Source organism: Hyla sarda, chromosome 1 (assembly GCF_029499605.1).
Source record: "Hyla sarda isolate aHylSar1 chromosome 1, aHylSar1.hap1, whole genome shotgun sequence".
Taxonomy (NCBI): domain Eukaryota; kingdom Metazoa; phylum Chordata; class Amphibia; order Anura; family Hylidae; genus Hyla; species Hyla sarda.
The window spans coordinates 400,365,977-400,382,347 of record NC_079189.1 but is presented as its reverse complement, the minus strand read 5'-3'; the positions used below and the strand labels follow the sequence as shown (position 1 = coordinate 400,382,347).

General features: G+C 43.4%; 1 gene segment (V, D, J or C); it reads left to right on the top strand.

Annotated features, from left to right (window-relative positions):
* The first annotated feature begins 5,249 nt into the window (after positions 1-5,249).
* LOC130366802 (T cell receptor alpha variable 26-2-like) lies at positions 5,250-15,907 on the top strand. The segment is given in 4 exon segments: positions 5,250-5,334; positions 10,026-10,132; positions 10,335-10,670; positions 15,801-15,907. Coding segments are annotated over 3 exon segments (504 nt in total).
* Positions 15,908-16,371: the final 464 nt, after the last annotated feature.

The window sequence follows — 16,371 nt, the reverse complement described above, 5'->3', positions numbered from 1 at the left end:
ATTGGGGAAATTTGCCTTGAACCAGCTGGAGATCGCGGATGGACAAATCCCGGTGTCTGATGCGGTGTGTGTATGGATTAACAACCGACCTGCATACCTCTTCTCTTCCCCCCTTTTTTATTTTTTTTCTCTTTTTCTGCCTCCTTTCTCTCTACCTCTACTAACTCTTTTTCCTCCCCTCCTAATGTTCCCCCTTATTCTCTATAGCCTGCTTGGAGACCATGCCATTTTGTTTAACCTCCACATATGGTTGGCTTCACTACGCATATCACTCATTTTCCACGTTTCTCTCTGATAGCATACCGTTGTTGTGTCTCACCCTTGTGGTTATTTTACTCTGATGATACATGCTATAGATGTCATCGATTTTGCCATATGGATGTTATATACTTTCTTTGGACATCCGTTTGTTTACACAATTTAGCTCATTAGCTCCCTGCGTTGAGCCCACCGTTATGATCTCCCTTGTTGACATAGATTTTTTTGCCTAATCAGGGGTGTGGAAATTTAAAAAAAAACTACTTGTCCAAGGGACTAAAGCGGAACACAATCTACTTGTCCCTCAAGAAAATCCACTTGTCCTGGTAGATAAAATAATTTCCACCAAAATAGTCTGATCCCCCCCCACTAGACCACCAGGGATGGATATAAGATCCTTTAGACACTGCTGACAGCGGTGATCTAATGGGTTAATAGGTGATCGCAGTATGCCAGGATATTAGCGGAGGGAGAGCTGTAGATCCTCTTACACCCGAGGAAAGCCCAGAAAAGTCTAGATGTAACTTTTTGATCACCTTATAAAAAAATTCTCATATGAAGTGACCAAAAATGAAGAATTCTGGACTATTATTTACATTTACACCGTTCACCGTACGGTTTAATTAACATTATATTTTAATAGTCTGGACATTTCCACATGCAGCGATACCACTTATGTTTATTTTTGTACATTATTTTTATTTAAAGAAAATTGGAAACTTTTATTAGGAAAGGGGCTTATTCACATATATACGCACTTTTTAAAATATTTTAATCACTATTTTTCAGTCTTCATAGGGACTTATGTGTTACTGGGGGGGATAGGGGGGGGGGGGGTTCTGCTTCTCCAGTTTATGTGCTGCATTTTGTGTCAGAAAATGCTGGAAGTTGCATTTAGTTACTAGATAACTACAACTCCCAGCATGCCCTGATGCAGCCTATGGCTCTGTGGGTGTTGCAGCATGTTGCACTGTATAGTAGTACAGTTAAGGTTATTGTGTAACATGCTGGGAGTTGTAGTTTTGGTTTGTGTCAGCTGCAGAGCCATAGGATTTGTCAAGGAATACAGGGAATTGCAGTTAGTAACTACAACACCCAGCATGCCCTGATGCAGCCTATGGCTCTGCAGCTGACCCGAACCAAAACTACAACTCCCAGCATGTTGCACTTTATAGTTCTACAGTTTAGGTTATGGTCCAACATGCTGGGAGTTGTAGTTTTGGTTCGGGCGTGTTTGTGTGCATCCGTGGGGCTCTTGGTTGGCGGGTGAGTATGAAGGGTGGGGGGATTCTGGGGGTGCAATTTAGTGCGGGTGCCACTAAAAATAAATAAAATTAGATGACACAACTGCCCTAATGCCCGACGTGACAGTCCGCTCCTATACAAAACATTCATGCATACACATATCATACATGCACCAGCCACTGCCCCCATATCATACATACACACACACCCCCGCCACTGCCCCCCCCACATCATACATTACATATACACATACACTCACACCATACATATACACCATACATATACACATATCATACATTACATACACACATCACACATACATCATACACACATACACTCACACCATACATATACACCATACATATGCACACATCATACATACACCCACCGCTGCCCCCCCACATCATACATCACATACACACACATCACACTTAGACATTATACACACATCATACATTACATACACACATCACACATAGACATCATACACACATTATACATTACATACACATCGCACATAGACATCATACACACATTATCCATTACATACACATCACACATAGACATCATACACACATACACTCACACCATACATATCCACCAGTGTTTCCCAACCAGGGTGCCTCCAGCTGTTGCAAAACTACAACTCCCAGCATGCCCAGGGCATGCTGGGAGTTGTAGTTTTGCAACAGCTGGAGGCACCCTGGTTGGGAAACACTGACATACACCATACATATGCACACATCATACATACACCTGCCGCTGCCCCCCCATCATACATTACATACACACATCACACATACACTCACACCATACATATACAACCACCCTTCCTGTCGCCTGTATTCTCGGCCTCCTCACCTGAGCCGCCATGAGTGGACATCAGAGCTGTAGTCCCGGTGCATTGCCGTGGAATGAGATTTGCCATAGAATGAGATGGTCCGCCTCCATCACAACCTATTGGCTCTCTCTTGTCACGTGACATATTTAAACGTCACGCATCGATGCGCACAGTAGTGTCAGTTTGGCTATCACAGGGAGAGGATCTCCTCACTCTGTGATAGCTGAAGCTGTACGGAGCTCTCATGGCCTCTGTGGCCCGACAGAAGTTCACACGTACGCAGCTCATACGGCTGCCTCATATACATTTACTCTATTATTACATCCACAGCGCTATTGGGATCCCTATGCCCGATGGCGCTGTCATCAGTGTGCGTCCCCGCGAGCGCCCCACGCCCGCAGCTCTACTCCCTGTCCCCCGCAGCTCTACTCCCTGTCCCGTTAACGCTCAGGGAGCGGGGAACAGAAAATAGAGCATCGGGCGCAGGTAAAGTAGTACTGCGCATGCGCAGCACTACGCGAATAACTTAACCTGCGCCCGATGCGGGGGATGGAGCTGTGCACGGAGCTGTCTACATCCTCTCTCACCCTGCTGTGTCTTCTGAGCTCCGTCCATCCTCCGGGAGGGGAGATAAGGGGACTCTGCAGTCAGCTGGAGGCCGCCGCCCCCTCCATACACTCTGAGGCCGGTGTGAGGTGCAGACTTCCATCCGCTCCTGCGCCTCACACCAACATTAAAGAAAAATAACAGGGCTATAAACAATTCACCCAATGCACCCAATGCACCCAAAACTACTTGTCCCGGGCGTCGGGCTATAGAATTTCCACATCCCTGCTAATATGTTCTATGTGTTTCGTTGTTGTGGAAATTTAAAAATGCTTAATAAAACTTTACTTTAAAAAAAAAAAAAAAGGCCTCATGGACTTCAGTAATAGCTGAAATACACCTTTATAAAAAAAAAAAAAAAAAAACACAGCCATGTGTATGAGCCCTTTGTGTATGTTGGTTGTGTATGTTATACAGTGAACCCCAATGGGGACAGTGATTCATGTGAATGATCACAATCTCTATAGAGTGCTTAGAAATGTGCTTCTGTTTTATAAGCATTGGAAGTAGAGATGAGCGAACTTACAGTAAATTCGATTCGTCACAAACTTCTCGGCTCGGCAGTTGATGACTTTTCCTGCATAAATTAGTTCAGCTTTCAGGTGCTCCCGTGGGCTGGAAAAGGTGGATACAGTCCTAGGAGACTCTTTCCTAGGACTGTATCCACCTTTTCCAGCCCACCGGAGCACCGGAAAGCTGAACTAATTTATGCAGGAAAAGTCAGCAACCGCCGAGCCGAGAAGTTCGTGATGAATCAAATTTACTGTAAGTTCGCTCATCTCTAATTGGAAGCTATATCACTATGATCAATAAACATTTCCATAGAGTAGCATTACTTATAGACTTTTGACATTCTTATTTATGCCATGCATCACAACACATTAGATCTTAAGCAGTGAGACTCAAATATAGGATTAAAACTATTGTCTCGTAGGGGCATAGCTATAGAGGTAGCAGAGTTAGCAATCACTCCGGGGCCCTGGTGCCTAAGGGGGCCCCAAAGCACATCTGCCCAATTAGAGACCAAATATTATAATTGCACATTAAGCCCTGATGCAGATTTTGCATTGGGGCCCAGAAGCTATAAGCTACGCCTCTGGCTCTCAGAATGACTACCGTATATGACCTCAAATGCCACAGTTTTATATTTGGAATGGTGTAAGGTACCCTGTTTTTGAAAAAGAAGAGGACCTGGGCTATTTACAAGTGGCATCAATCCACTAGACTCATGTGCTGGTGCATTATTCTAGTTAACATTGATGTTAAATGAATAAGGTTGCCCTTTGTCTATAGCATTAAGGGGAAATGTTTTCCTCTAATATAGTTACTCTTTAGATAATCTTACATTGTTGTAATTGCTTTCTAGACTATAACACCAGGTGGAGCTGCTAACTTTATTTTGCAGGAAATACATTTTTTGACTAACAGCACTTATTGGAATTAACATTTGACTGTGAAAAAAACTAAAATATCTATGAAGTTTAGGAAGGAATAATAAGTTGAATCAAACTTCACCAATAGCCCTTAAAGGGATACTTTCCCCTTAAATATCTTATGTCCTATCCAAAGGATAGGGGATAACATGTCTGATCGTGGTGGTCCGGCCACTGGTTGAAACTATTTTAGCAGGTTTGGCCAAATTAACTCTAACTCTAAGAAGAACATAATTCCATTATATGATTTGGATCTGATATTTATCATCCATTTCCCTTCTGCAGGCACTATCTCTTTGCTTTTCCTGAGATCAGCTCCATTCTCCTTCACCTCCCTTCTCCATACTATATTGCCAACAGCTGTAATCTGACCTCTCAGTCTGCAGCCTCTCAATTTGTATTTTATCAGGGAATTGAGAGGGAAAGGGGCAGAGGAGGAATAGGTGTGCCTGATAAGTGGAAAATGTTTATTTTCTGCATAAAATACTGTATGTATATGCCTTACTAGGAGTGCTGTAGTACCTGTTGGATGGGAATTAGCCTTACCTTATAAGTCTATTTACTTTTGTATTAAAGTTATCTACTGCAGTTTCTTTAATACATTTTGGCTGGGAGTAGCTATGCACTATTTGCATTCCCATACACTTCACAGGAAACTTTCTAGACAAGGGGACGCTTGCTTTGAGCATAAAAAAAGTTTAGTCTAGTCTAACCTCTCAGACTGGATATGGTCAGGGCCGGATCATCATTGGTGCTCATGGAGTGCCTGCTCCAAGCCCCGTGTCTGCAGGGGGCCCCCGTCACATTTGGAACATTCCTGTGTCCCCAAAAATCTTTTCAGGACACAAGGATGTTACCTCTATGCAGCCCGCGTTAACTTTAAAAACTGACGTCCCTACATACGCCCATAGGAGAAGAGCAGAGCAGAGCAGTGAGGAGGACGCTCGCATGGTAAGTATCCAACACCAGCACATCATCTTCAGTGTTCCAACCTCCGGTCCCGGGACCTACTGCTATGGCCCATAGGCCATGGCAGTAGATCATGACCCCGGAGTGGTGGTGGAACACTGAAGTGGGGCAATAAACTGGCATACAGCCTCCAGCCATACACTGTATATGGCTGAAGGCTGTATGTCTGTGGGGGAACTAAACTGCACCTAATGGGGGGGGGGGGGGGGGAACTATACTGCACCTAATGTGGGGAAACTGTAATGCACCTAATGTCGGAAACTGTACTGCACTTAATGTGGGGAACTGTGCTGCACTTAATGTGGGGGGAACTGTACTGCACCTAATGTGGGGGGAACTGTACTGGACCTAATGTGGGGGGAACTGTACTGCACCTAATGTGGGGGAACTGCACTGCACCTAATGTGGGGGAACTATACTGCACCTAATGTGGGGGAACTGTACTGCACCTAATGTGGGGGAACTGTACTGCACCTAATGTGGGGGAAGTGTACTGCAACTAATGTGGGCGGAACTGTACTGCACCTAATGTGGGGGGAACTGTACAGCACCTAATGTGGGGGAAACTGTACTGCACCTAATGTGGGGGGAACTGTACTGCACCTAATGTGGGGGGAACTGTACTGCACCTAATGTGGGGGGGGGGACTGTACTGCACCTAATGTGGGGGGAACTGTACTCCACCTATTGTGGGGGAACTGTACTGCATTTATAGTGGGGGGAACTGTACTGCACCTAATGTGGGGGGAACTGTACTGCACCTTATGTGGGGGGAACTGTGCTGCACCTCATGTGGGGGAACTGTACTGCACCTCATGTGGGGGAACTGTACTGCACCTCATGTGGGGGGAACTGTACTGCACCTTATGTGGGGGGAACTGTGCTGTACCTCATGTGGGGGAAACTGTACTGCATCTCATGTGGGGGAACTGTACTGCACCCCATGTGGGGGAACTATACTGCCAACCTAATGTGTGGGAACTGTACTGCCAAGCTAATGTGGGGGAACTGTACTGCACCTCATGTGGGGGAACTATACTGCCAACCTAATGTGTGGGAACTGTACTGCCAACCTAATGTGGGGGAACTGTACTGCCAACCTAATGTGGGGGAACTATACTGTCAACCTAATGTGGGGGAACTATACAAAAATATAAAATTGTACTATTCTGATCCCTATAACTCTTAAATTTTTCTGCATATGGGGATGTATGAGGGTCATTTTTTGCGCTTTGATTTGTAGTTTTTATCGGTACCATTTTTGTTTTGATGGGACTCTTCAATTGCTTTTTAGATATTTTTTATGGTAATTGAAGTGACCAAAAATGTGCAAGTCTGGTTAGTGCACTATTACGACTTTTGGGGCCCCTCTTTTGATTTTGCCTATGGCCACGCTAAGCCTAAAACCGGCACTGCTTGTGACAACAGCAACATTTATCTGGGGGCCGACAGGCTGGGACCCCAAGGCTATATATTTAATGTCTGTCTGAAGGTGTGGAATGCCTGTGATGTTGGTGCAAATAATGTCAGCCAGCACACTTAAGAACTTGGAACAAGAAAAGTTCCTTTACTGGATTAAAGGAGTAGTCCAGTGGTGAAACCCACACTAACCTTAATATACAGGTGTCTAGTGCTGGTGACCCTGTCTCTAATGCTTCTTAACAGGTGTTCAACGGTGCAGCCGTTCCACAGATATTCAATCCCCCCCCCCCCCCCACACACACACACTGTGGGGATAACACTGCCCACTTCACAGACATGCTAAGGAAAAGGGGATGAATATTTATAAAGGGGGCAAACTTATCTGCCGAAGGGGGCAGGGTTATCAGCCGGAGCAAGCTGGAAAAGCATTGCACATAAGAAGAAATTACCATAGTGGCAGCAAGAGGAATATCTCCTGAATTGCTGCACATATTTATACCTGGTAAGGCCGGGTTCACATCATGTTTCTTACACATGGGCTTACAATATTTGTAAACATGCAGACTGTAGATATTTTAGCTATTGTTTCTTAAATATTTGCTATATTGGATAGTTATTTGTAATACATTTTAGACAGCCTTGAAGAGAATCCATCAAAAAGATTTTCACAGTTTAACCCCTTAAGGACCACAGTTATTTTTTTAGTTTTTGCACTTTTGCTTTTTCCTCCTCACCTTCTAAAAATCATAACACTTTTAATTTTCCACCTACACACCCATATGAGGGCTTGTTTTTGCGCCACCAATATTACTTTGTAATAACATCAATAATTTCACCACAAAATCTATGGCGAAACTAGAAAAAAAATATTTGTGGGGCTAAAGTAAAAACAAAACAAACAAAAAAAACTGGCATTTTCTTAGTTTTGGGGGCTTCAGTTTCTACACTTCACACTTTTTGGCAAAAATGACACCTTCTCTTTATTCTGTAGGTCCATATGATTAAAATGATAGCCAACTTATAGAGATTTGATTTTTAGGTCTGTTAAAGAAATTATGACTTTATGCAGGAAAATTTGTAGGTTTAAAATGTCCATTTCTGACCCCTATAACTTTTTTATTTTTCCGTATACGGGGATGTGTGAGGGCTCATTTTTCATCGGTATCATTTTTGTTTTGATGGGACGTTTTGATCTGTTTTTATACATTTTTAGGGTATTCAAAGTGACCAAAAATAGGCAATTCTGGACTTTGGTATTTTTTTTATGTATACGCCATTGACCGTGCGGTTTCATTAACCTTATATTTTTATAGTTTGGACATTTACGCACACGGCAATATCACATATGTTTATTTTTATCATGTTTATATGTTTTTATATGGAATTTTGGAAAAGGGGGGTGATATTAACTTTTAATAAGGAAGAGGTTAATGTGTATGTTTTTAAACTTTTTTTAAACTTCTTTTTTTACACTTTTAGTCCCCTTAGGGGACTTTTAGGAGGAATCATTTGATTCCTCATACAGATCAATGTGGTTCCATACAACCACATTAATCTGTGTGCTCTGCACTCAATTGATAAAGCCTTGCCCCTGTCGGCTAATAACACCGGCCCCCAGCTACAGGTATCAGCTGGGGGCCGGCCGGTACGGCGCGGGCTCAAGTCGGGAGCCCGAGCCATACCTGCTTAACAGCACAAGGACGTGTATACATGTCCTTGGTCGTTAAGGTGTTAACTGCAGCACCAAGTAGGGTTTTAAGCAATGGTAACAAGCTTAGCTTTATTTAGAAAAGCTGTATATGATAGGAGCCACGGATATACCCATAGAAACATATTTTGAATAGTTGTTAGATATGGTATTAGAATGTTCAGCTTCTTGTATCTTTTCATCTGTAAACAACATTACTGGCCATAGTGTTTAATTGCCTCATGTAGTACAACTGTGTTATCAACACCCTGTCATAAATTCACGTAGAGACTTGAGGTGTTCATGCTCTTCTGGATCAAAAGGGGATAAATTCCTTTGAGATGCTAGGTCATACAGATAAGGGTAACAAATTATGTTATGAACATTTCTACAGGACATATATTTTACAAGTAATGACTTAGGATCACAGATGCTTTGTAGACATTGTACGTGACTCCACAAACCATTTACCTGTCATAGTTACTATTGATTGAACACTTGCTAAACTCGTGGCTTTAGTGGCAAAATCCAAATAATCACTGTGACATTTATACAGTATCCATCACAGAGTCTTAAAGGGGTACTACGCTGCCCCAGCGTTCAGAACATTTTGTTCTGAATGCTTGGAGCGAGCGGTGGGGGTGGTGACGTCATGGCCACGCACCTTGTGACGTCACGCAATGCCATCTCAATGCAAGTCTATGGGAGGGGGCTACGCCCCCTCCCATAGACTTGCATTGAGAGGGCATAGCGTGAAGTCACGAGGGGTGTGTTCATGATGTTACCACCCCTACCACCCGCACCCAAATAAGACATCTTTTCCCCTTTTCTTTGGATAGGGGATAACATGTCTAGGGGTGGAGTACTTCTTTAAAGGGTACCTTTAATTAAAAAAACTTTTGATATATTATAGATTAATGTATGCAGAATAACTTTACAATTGCATGTTATTAAAAAATATACTTCTTTCTATTTAATTTTCCACTTTGAAAAAATGACCACTAGGGGTCTCCCTACCAGTCCTTCTTTATAGATTTCAGACTCATGCTGGATTCCTAAATCTCAGACTGCAGCCGTGGCACAGACAAGCTCAACACTGCTCCCTGGCAGTGAGCAGTGCGGAGTTTGTGTTCCAGCTGCAGTCTGAGATTTAGGACTCCTGCATGAGTCTGAAATCTATAAAGAAGGACTGGTAGGGAGACCCCTAGTGGTCATTTTTTCAAAGTGGAAAATTAAATAGAAAGAAGCATATTTTTTTAATAACATACTATTGGAAAGTTATTCTGCATACATTAATCTATAATATATCAAAAGGTTTTTTTTGATGAAAATTACCTTTTAAGCTTGTTATGAATATATAGTGCATATCATGGTGAGTGAAAGGGTTATTTAACCTCTGCAGGGTAAATATAGACAGAGCCAATATGACAATAATAGAACATTTGTATATGTTATACATAATAAAATATGCTGGATGAATTATACATAAGAGTTGTGGTGTCTGTCACATGACAGGAAATATTGGGATGTGGTCTGTGCTATATGTCACATCTCCTCTTCACAGCCGTTCAGATAGCAGAAGTTACAACTCGGAGTATACAAAGTACAACATGATGTGGACTACTAGCAGAACCGTTCTTACAGGCCTCTTACTATGTATTCCTATTATAGGTAAGAATGGTTTTTATAACTGTATACTGGTAACGTCATAATTTTGGTACATAATATACAGCCTATTAGGTGATATATGTTATTAAATATCAGATGTATAAGGAATTTATATATAATAATGTATGTATAATAATGTATAATAAAATAACCATTAAATGATGCAGATTGAACAATAAAGAATCATTTTCATTGTGCTTTCCAGATGTGCAGTCAGATGATCAGGTGTTACAGGCTCCTGACCGCCACACCACAGAAGACCAAGATATTACTCTGAATTGTAGTCATAAAATTAAAAATTACCAATTTCTGGCGTGGTACAAGCACATCCCTGGACTCAGCCTAGAGATCTATGCTCATGGGGTCACCAAAGCTAATAACCTGTATCCGAGATACTCAATGACTATCGACAAAGACTCTCTCACTACACAGCTTCATATAAAGAATGTGAAGGGGGAAGATGCAGCCGTGTATTACTGTGCAGTGAGGGACACAGTGACAGTGACAGACTGCAGATCTGTACAAGAACCAAACAAGACATGTACTTGTGGCAGCAGTGAGGGGAGGCAGGCTGTCTCAGTAAGGTAGAGTAATGTTCACACGGGCGTATGTTCGCACAGAAAATTTCCGCAAGGACAATTCCCCAGGAGGGGAGTGCCGACAAAACATGCCAGCGCTAGGACCACTCGGAAATGCATTTCATGTGGACATATCTTTTCTTTCTGCGGAGTCCCCATGTAAATGCATTTCCGAGCGGTTCTAGCGCTGGCATGTTTTGTCGGCACTCCACTCTTGGGGGAATGTCCTTGCAGAAATTTTCTGTGCGAACATACGCCCGTGTGAAATCCGGATTCCCATTGAAATCAATGGACTTTGCTGCAGCAGAATGTCTGTGCGTAATTCTTCTTGGAATGCTGCACAAAAATTCCATTGTGTGAATATGGCCTTACAGTGGAAACACATGTGGCATGGCTGGGAGCAATGGTTGCACAGCTTGTCACATACTCTGTAGTTTGTGTCACATAGCACAAGGGTCTCACAGGGTAATCCTGTGCTTCTTAGGCTGGCATAGTATAGGGGGGCTGCACATTGGTGATACAGGATAACAATTCCCATGGCACACCCCCTAATACATGTCTGGTTGGAGGAATGAAGGGTACCCTTGATGTTACTAGTGCGAATAATGATTCAAACACATGTGTGATGAAAATATATGAGGGAGAATTATCAAAGCCTGTGCAGAGGAAAAGTTGACCAGTTGATTCTTCTTCTTTTTTTTTTTTTTCCAGGGGCCATTTTAAAATAAAGGAAGCAATCTATGGGAAACTGGTCAACTTTTCCTCTGCACGGGTTTTGATAAATCTATCAAACAGTCTTTTATTTGGCAACTTGGCAAACTAATCTATATAAACACTGCTCAAAAAAAAACACAAAGATAACACATCCTAGATCTGAATGAATGAACTAATCATATGAAATACTTTCGTCTTTACATAGTTGAATGTGCTGACAACAAAATCACACAAAAATTATCAATGGAAATCAAATTTGTCAACCCATGGAGGTCTGGATATGGAGTCACACTCAAAATCAAAGGGGAAAACCACACTACAGGCTGATCCAACTTTGATGTAATGTCCTTTAACCCCTTAAGGACCAGGACATTTTACACCTTAAGGACCGGAGCGTTTTTTGCAATTCTGACCACTGTCACTTTAAACATTAATAACTCTGGAATGCTTTTAGTTATCATTCTGATTCCGAGATTGTTTTTTCGTGACATATTCTACTTTAACTTAGTGGTAAAATTTTATGGTAACTTGCATCCTTTCTTGGTGAAAAATCCCCAAATTTGATGAAAAAAATGAAAATTTTGCATTTTTCTAACTTTGAAGCTCTCTGCTTGTAAGGAAAATGGATATTCAAAATATATTTTTTTTGGGTTCACATATACAATATGTCTACTTTATGTTTGCATCATAAAATTTATGAGTTTTTACTTTTGGAAGACACCAGAGGCTTCAAAGTTCAGCAGCAATTTTAAAATTTTTCACAACATTTTCAAACTTACAATTTTTCAGGGACCAGTTCAGGTTTGAAGTGGATTTGAAGGGTCTTCATATTAGAAATATCCCATAAATTACCCCATTATAAAAACTGCACCCCCCAAAGTATTCAAAATGACATTCAGTAAGTGTATTAACCCTTTAGGTGTTTCACAGGAATAGCGGCAAAGTAAAGGAGAAAATTCAAAATCTTCATTTTTTACACTTGCATGTTCTTGTAGACCCAATTTTTTAATTTTTGCAAGGGGTAAAAAGGAGAAAATTTTTACTTGTATTTGTAGCCCAATTTCTCACGAGTAAGCACATACCTGATATGTCTATGTTAATTGTTCAGCGGGCGCAGGGCGCAGTAGAGGGCTCAGAAGGGAAGGAGCGACAAATGGTTTTTGGGGGGCATGTCACGTTTAGGAAGCCTCTATGGTGCCAGGACAGCAAAAAAAAACACATGGCATACCATTTTTGGAACTAGACCCCTCAGGGAACGTAACAAGGGGTAAAGTGAACCTTAATACCCCACAGGTGATTCACAACTTTTGCATATGTAAAAAAATATATATTTTTTTTACCTAAAATGCTTGGTTTCCCAAAATTTTTACAATTTTAAAAAGGGTAATAGCAGAAAATACCCCCCAAAATTTGAAGCCCAATTTCTCTCGATTCAGAAAACACCCCATATGGGGGTTAAAAGTGCTCTACTGGCGCACTACAGGTCTCAGAAGAGAAGGAGTCACATTTGGCTTTTTGAAAGCAAATTTTTCTCTGGGGGCATGCCACATTTAGGAAGCCCCTATGGTGCCAGGACAGCAAAAAAAAAAAACACATGGCATACCATTTTGGAAACTAGACCCCTCAGGGAACGTAACAAGGGGTAATTTGAACCTTTAACCTTTGAACCTTAATTTGAACCTACAGGTGTTTCACGACTTTTGCATATGTAAAAAAATATATATTTTTTTTACCTAAAATGCTTGTGTTCCCAAAAATTTAACATTTTTAAAAAGGGTAATAGCAGAAAATACCCCCCAAAATTTGTAACACAATTTCTCCCGAGTACGGCGATAGCCCATATGTGGCCCTAAACTGTTGCCTTGAAATACGACAGGGCTCCAAAGTGAGAGCGCCATGCGGATTTGAGGCCTGAATTAGGGACTTGCATAGGGGTGGACATAGGGGTATTCTACGCCAGTGATTTCCAAACAGGGTGCCTCCAGCTGTTGTAAATCTCCCAGCATGCCTAGACAGTCAACGGCTATCTGGCAATACTGGGAGTAGTTGTTTTGCAACAGCTGGATGCTCCGTTTTGGAAACAGTGGCGTACCAGACGTTTTTCATTTTTATTGGGGAGGGGGGCTGTGTAGGGATAAGTGTATATGTAGTGTTTTTTTACTTTTTATTTTATTTTGTGTTAGTGTAGTGTAGTGTTTTTAGGGTACAGTCGCACGGGCGGGGGTTCACAGTAGTTTCTCGCTGGCAGTTTGAGCTGCAGCAGAAAATTTGCCGCACCTCAAACTTGCAGCCAGATACTTACTGTAATCCTCCGCCCATGTGAGTGTACCCTGTACGTTCACATTGGGGGGGGGGGGGGACATCCAGCTGTTGCAAAACTACAACTCCCAGCATGTACGGTCTATCAGTGCATGCTGGGAGTTGTAGTTTTGCAACAGCTGGAGGCACACTGGTTGTGAAACACAGGGGTGTGCCTTCAGCTGTTGCAAAAGCTACAACCCCCAGCATGTACGGACAGCGGAAGGGCATGCTGGGTCTTGTAGTTATGCAACAGCTGGAGGCATACTACTTTGGCTGGGGATGCTGGGGATTGTAGTTATGCAACAGCTGGAGACACACTGGTTTGCTACTTAACTCAGTGTGCCTTCAGCTGTTGCAAAACTACAACTCTCAGCAGTCACCGACAGCCAACGGGCATGCTGGGAGTTGTAGTTATGCAACCACCAGATGCACCACTACAACTCCCAGCATGCACTTTAGCTGATTGTGCAAGCTGGGGGTTGTAGTTATACAACAGTTGAAGGTACACTTTTTCATAGAAAGAATGTGCCTCCAGCTGTTGCAAAACTACAAGTCCCAGCATGCCCATAAGGGAATGCTGGGAGTTGTGGTGGTCTGCCTCCTGCTGTTGCATAACTACAGCTCCCAGCATGCCCTTTTTGCATGCTGGGAGCTGTTGCTAAGCAACAGCAGGCAGCTGTCACTCACCTCCAACGATCCAGCCGCACAGGTCAGTCCCTCGACGCCGCTGCTCCTGGGGCCCCGATCCCAACAGGGACGCCGGGGATCGTGGTCCCCAGCACCCGGTGTGCACGTCCCGCACCCGCTCACATCCTCCGGAAGAGGGGCGGAGCGGGTTGCGGGAGTGACACCCGCAGCAGGCGCCCTGATTGGTCGGCCGGTAATCCGGCCGACGAATCAGGGCGATCGTGAGGTGGCACCAGTGCCACCTCACCCCTGCTGGCTATGGCTGTTCGGGGCCGTCTCTGACGGCCCCGATCAGCCAATAATTCCGGGTCACCGGGTCACTGGAGACCCGATTGACCCGGAATCCGCCGCAGATCGCTGGACTGAATTGTCCAGCGATCTGCGGCCATCGCCGACATGGGGGGTCATCATGACCCCCTGGGCGATATGCCCCGATGCCTGCTGAATGATTTCAGCAGGCATCGGGCACCGGCTCCGCTCCAGATGGTTACGGGGGGGCGGTAAAACACATGACGTTCTCATACGTCATGTGTCCTTAAGGACTCGGAAATGGAGACGTATGAGAACGTCATGTGTCCTTAAGGGGTTGAACAAGTTACAATGAGGCTCAGTAGTGTGTTTGGCCTCCACGTGCCCGTATGACCTCCCTACAATGCCTGGGCATGCTCCTGATGAGGTAGTGGATGGTCTCCTGAGGGATGTCCACCCAGACCTGGACTAAAGCATCCGCCAGTCTGTGGTGCAACATGGCGTTGGTGGATGGAGCGAGACATGATGTCTCAGATGTGCTCAATCGGATTCAGGTCTGGGGAATGGGAGGGTCAATCCATAGCATCAATGCCTTCCTCTTGCAGGAACTGCTGACACACTCCAGCCACATGAGGTCTAGCATTATCTTGCTTTAAGAGGAACCCAGGGCCAACTGCACCAGCATATGGTCTCACAAGGGGTCTGAGGATCTCATTTCGGTACCTAATGGCAGTCAGGCTACCTCTGGCAAGCACATGGAGTGCTGTGTGCCCCCCAAAAGAAATGCCGCCCCACACCATTACTGACCCACCGCCAAATCGGTCATGCTGGAGGATGTTGAAGGCAGCAGAACGTTCTCCACAACGTCTTAAGACTCTGTCACGTCTGTCACATGTGCTCAGTGTAAACCTGCTTTCATCTGTGATGAGCACAGGGCACTAGTGGTGAATTTGCCAATCTTGGTGTTCTCTGGCAAATGGCAAACGTCCTGCATGGTGTAGGACTGTAAGCACAACCCCACTCCTGTGGACGTCGGTCCCTCATACCACCCTCATGGAGTCTGTTTTAGTGGACACATGCACATTTGTACGGATGAAGAAGATCCCGGCACACGGTAGGTTGCTTTTACTCTTTTATTCAAGTTTTCAGCTTAGCGTTACTGAGCGCGTTACGGCTCCACCTGAGCCTTTCTCAACAGAGCCATAATGCGCGCAGTAATGCTAAGCTGAAAACTCGAATAAAAGAGTAAAAGATATGAGGACTGGATATGAGGACGGTATATGAGGACAAGATATGAGAACGGGATATGAGGATTAGTGTTGCTCGCGAATATTCGCAATTTGAATGTTATTCGCGAATATCGCATATTCGCGAATTCGCGAATTTCGCGAATATAGCGCTATATATTCGTAATTACGAATTTTCTTTTTTTTTTTTTTTCTTCACAGTACACATCACAGTGATCACCCCTCTCTGCTTCCAGCTTGTGTGGTGTAAAGAAGGCTGTAATACTACTGTGTGAGACTGGCGCGCGAAAATTCGCATATGCGAAAATTAGCATATGCTAAATTTCGCATATGCGAATTTACGCGTATGCTAATTTTGTATATGCTATTATTCACATATGTTAATTTTCGCATACGTGAATGTTTCGCATATGCGAAAATAAAACGATAATATAACGAATATGCGAATATTCGCGAATATATGACG